This window comes from Oculina patagonica, unplaced genomic scaffold (genome assembly GCF_052425735.1).
Source record: "Oculina patagonica isolate OP01 unplaced genomic scaffold, crgOcupat unplaced14, whole genome shotgun sequence".
NCBI classification, from domain to species: Eukaryota; Metazoa; Cnidaria; class Anthozoa; order Scleractinia; family Oculinidae; genus Oculina; species Oculina patagonica.
Genome location: NW_027557409.1, coordinates 1 through 1,354, shown reverse-complemented (window position 1 = coordinate 1,354; position 1,354 = coordinate 1). Strand labels below are relative to the sequence as shown.

The following is a 1,354-nucleotide window of genomic DNA, read 5'->3' as shown; positions in this document are numbered from 1 at the left end:
ACAAATTAACGGAATGAACAGTGAATCGTTACAGTTCTAGGCGAAAATAAATTTAAGAGAACAGTCACTCGAGACATGTTGGAAATAAGGCGTGAGGAGAAAGTTTATTTCTGCTATTCGGAGGCCAGAGAAAAAATGTTTTCAAATGTACCTGAGCAAGTTCTATCGGCTTGGTTTCTCGTTCTTAACGTTGACAGGCATGAATGCACAAAAGAAGAGAGTGAACTGCTGAAAATATCGCTTATTGCAGAGCCCTACCAATTGATCGAGAAGAATGATTTGGCTAAAATTCAGCAAATGTACATGTTTTGTTATGGAAAACAATTATCTTTAAACCATCTCACCGCGCCTTTAAATCGAAAGGATAACAGTGTAGTGTCCTGTGAACATTCCTTTGACGCAAAGTACCCTCCAAGACCATCTATAATTGTCGAAACGGCCACTGGATTGATACCAAATGAGTCTGAAAACCAAAATTCTGGCGCCAAACTCGATCACGTACAACAATCGTTGGAGTTGATTGAATGTACCAACGAGGGGGTTTCCAAAAACGAAATTTCTTGTGAATTGCAATTAAATCAAGATAAACCACGTGTCTCTCAGGCAGTTTCCAACCCTGAACAAAGTTTTCAAACGCAAGAGCAAAACTTCCAAGATGTTTCGGAGCAGGACAATTCTTGTCCGAAAGAGCAAACATGTGCAAAGCGACAGGCATGTACTTTAAACCAAAACGAAATGTCTGCTGAGCTCACCTCCAAAATCGAACAAATAAAGCGTTTTTATTCAGCTGAGGTGAACTTTCAAAGACAAGGCCTTTGTTTGCAACCTTCTACCATAAGCAAAATGCTGGAGAGGCTGTCCTCGTTCCTCTGGTTTCTGAAATATGTCAAAGGAATGCAACCCGACCTTTCTGCCTGCGAAAACGCGGAAATGGTCCAAGAATTTGTTCGCTATATGACAGGGCATAGAAAAACCAAAGCCAGCACTTGCAGCAGATATATTACAGCTTTAATTAACGTTGTCAAAGTTCTGAATAGCGAGAAAGGGCTCCGATCTGATGATGCCATAAACCTTGAACAATTAAGATCGATTCAACGCCAACTCGAAAAGCTCGGCCGGCAAGAAAGAATGTTTGAAGATGCATCAAAGCCGGCTGTCGAAAAAAAGATAATATTTTCAGAGATCTTAGAGCTTTGTAGAGAATTGAAATGGAGTTTTGAAGAAGGCAGAGGAATTGACCAAGCTAGGCAATGCATGAATTTAAGTTTGCTTCTCTTGTATTGCTCTGCTAATCCGGGGAGAATCAAGGAATACGTGAGCCTTAGAATTTACAACGGACAGGCCAACGAAGAAA

At 40.7% G+C, this 1,354-nt stretch overlaps 1 protein-coding gene across 1 annotated transcript; it reads left to right on the top strand.

Moving 5' to 3' along the window:
• LOC144639850 (uncharacterized) lies at positions 1–1,314 on the top strand (the record flags this gene model as incomplete). Its single annotated transcript, XM_078499132.1, has 1 exon — positions 1–1,314. A coding segment is annotated over exon 1 (1,239 nt), but the record flags the coding sequence as incomplete, so codon positions are not given.
• Positions 1,315–1,354: the final 40 nt, after the last annotated feature.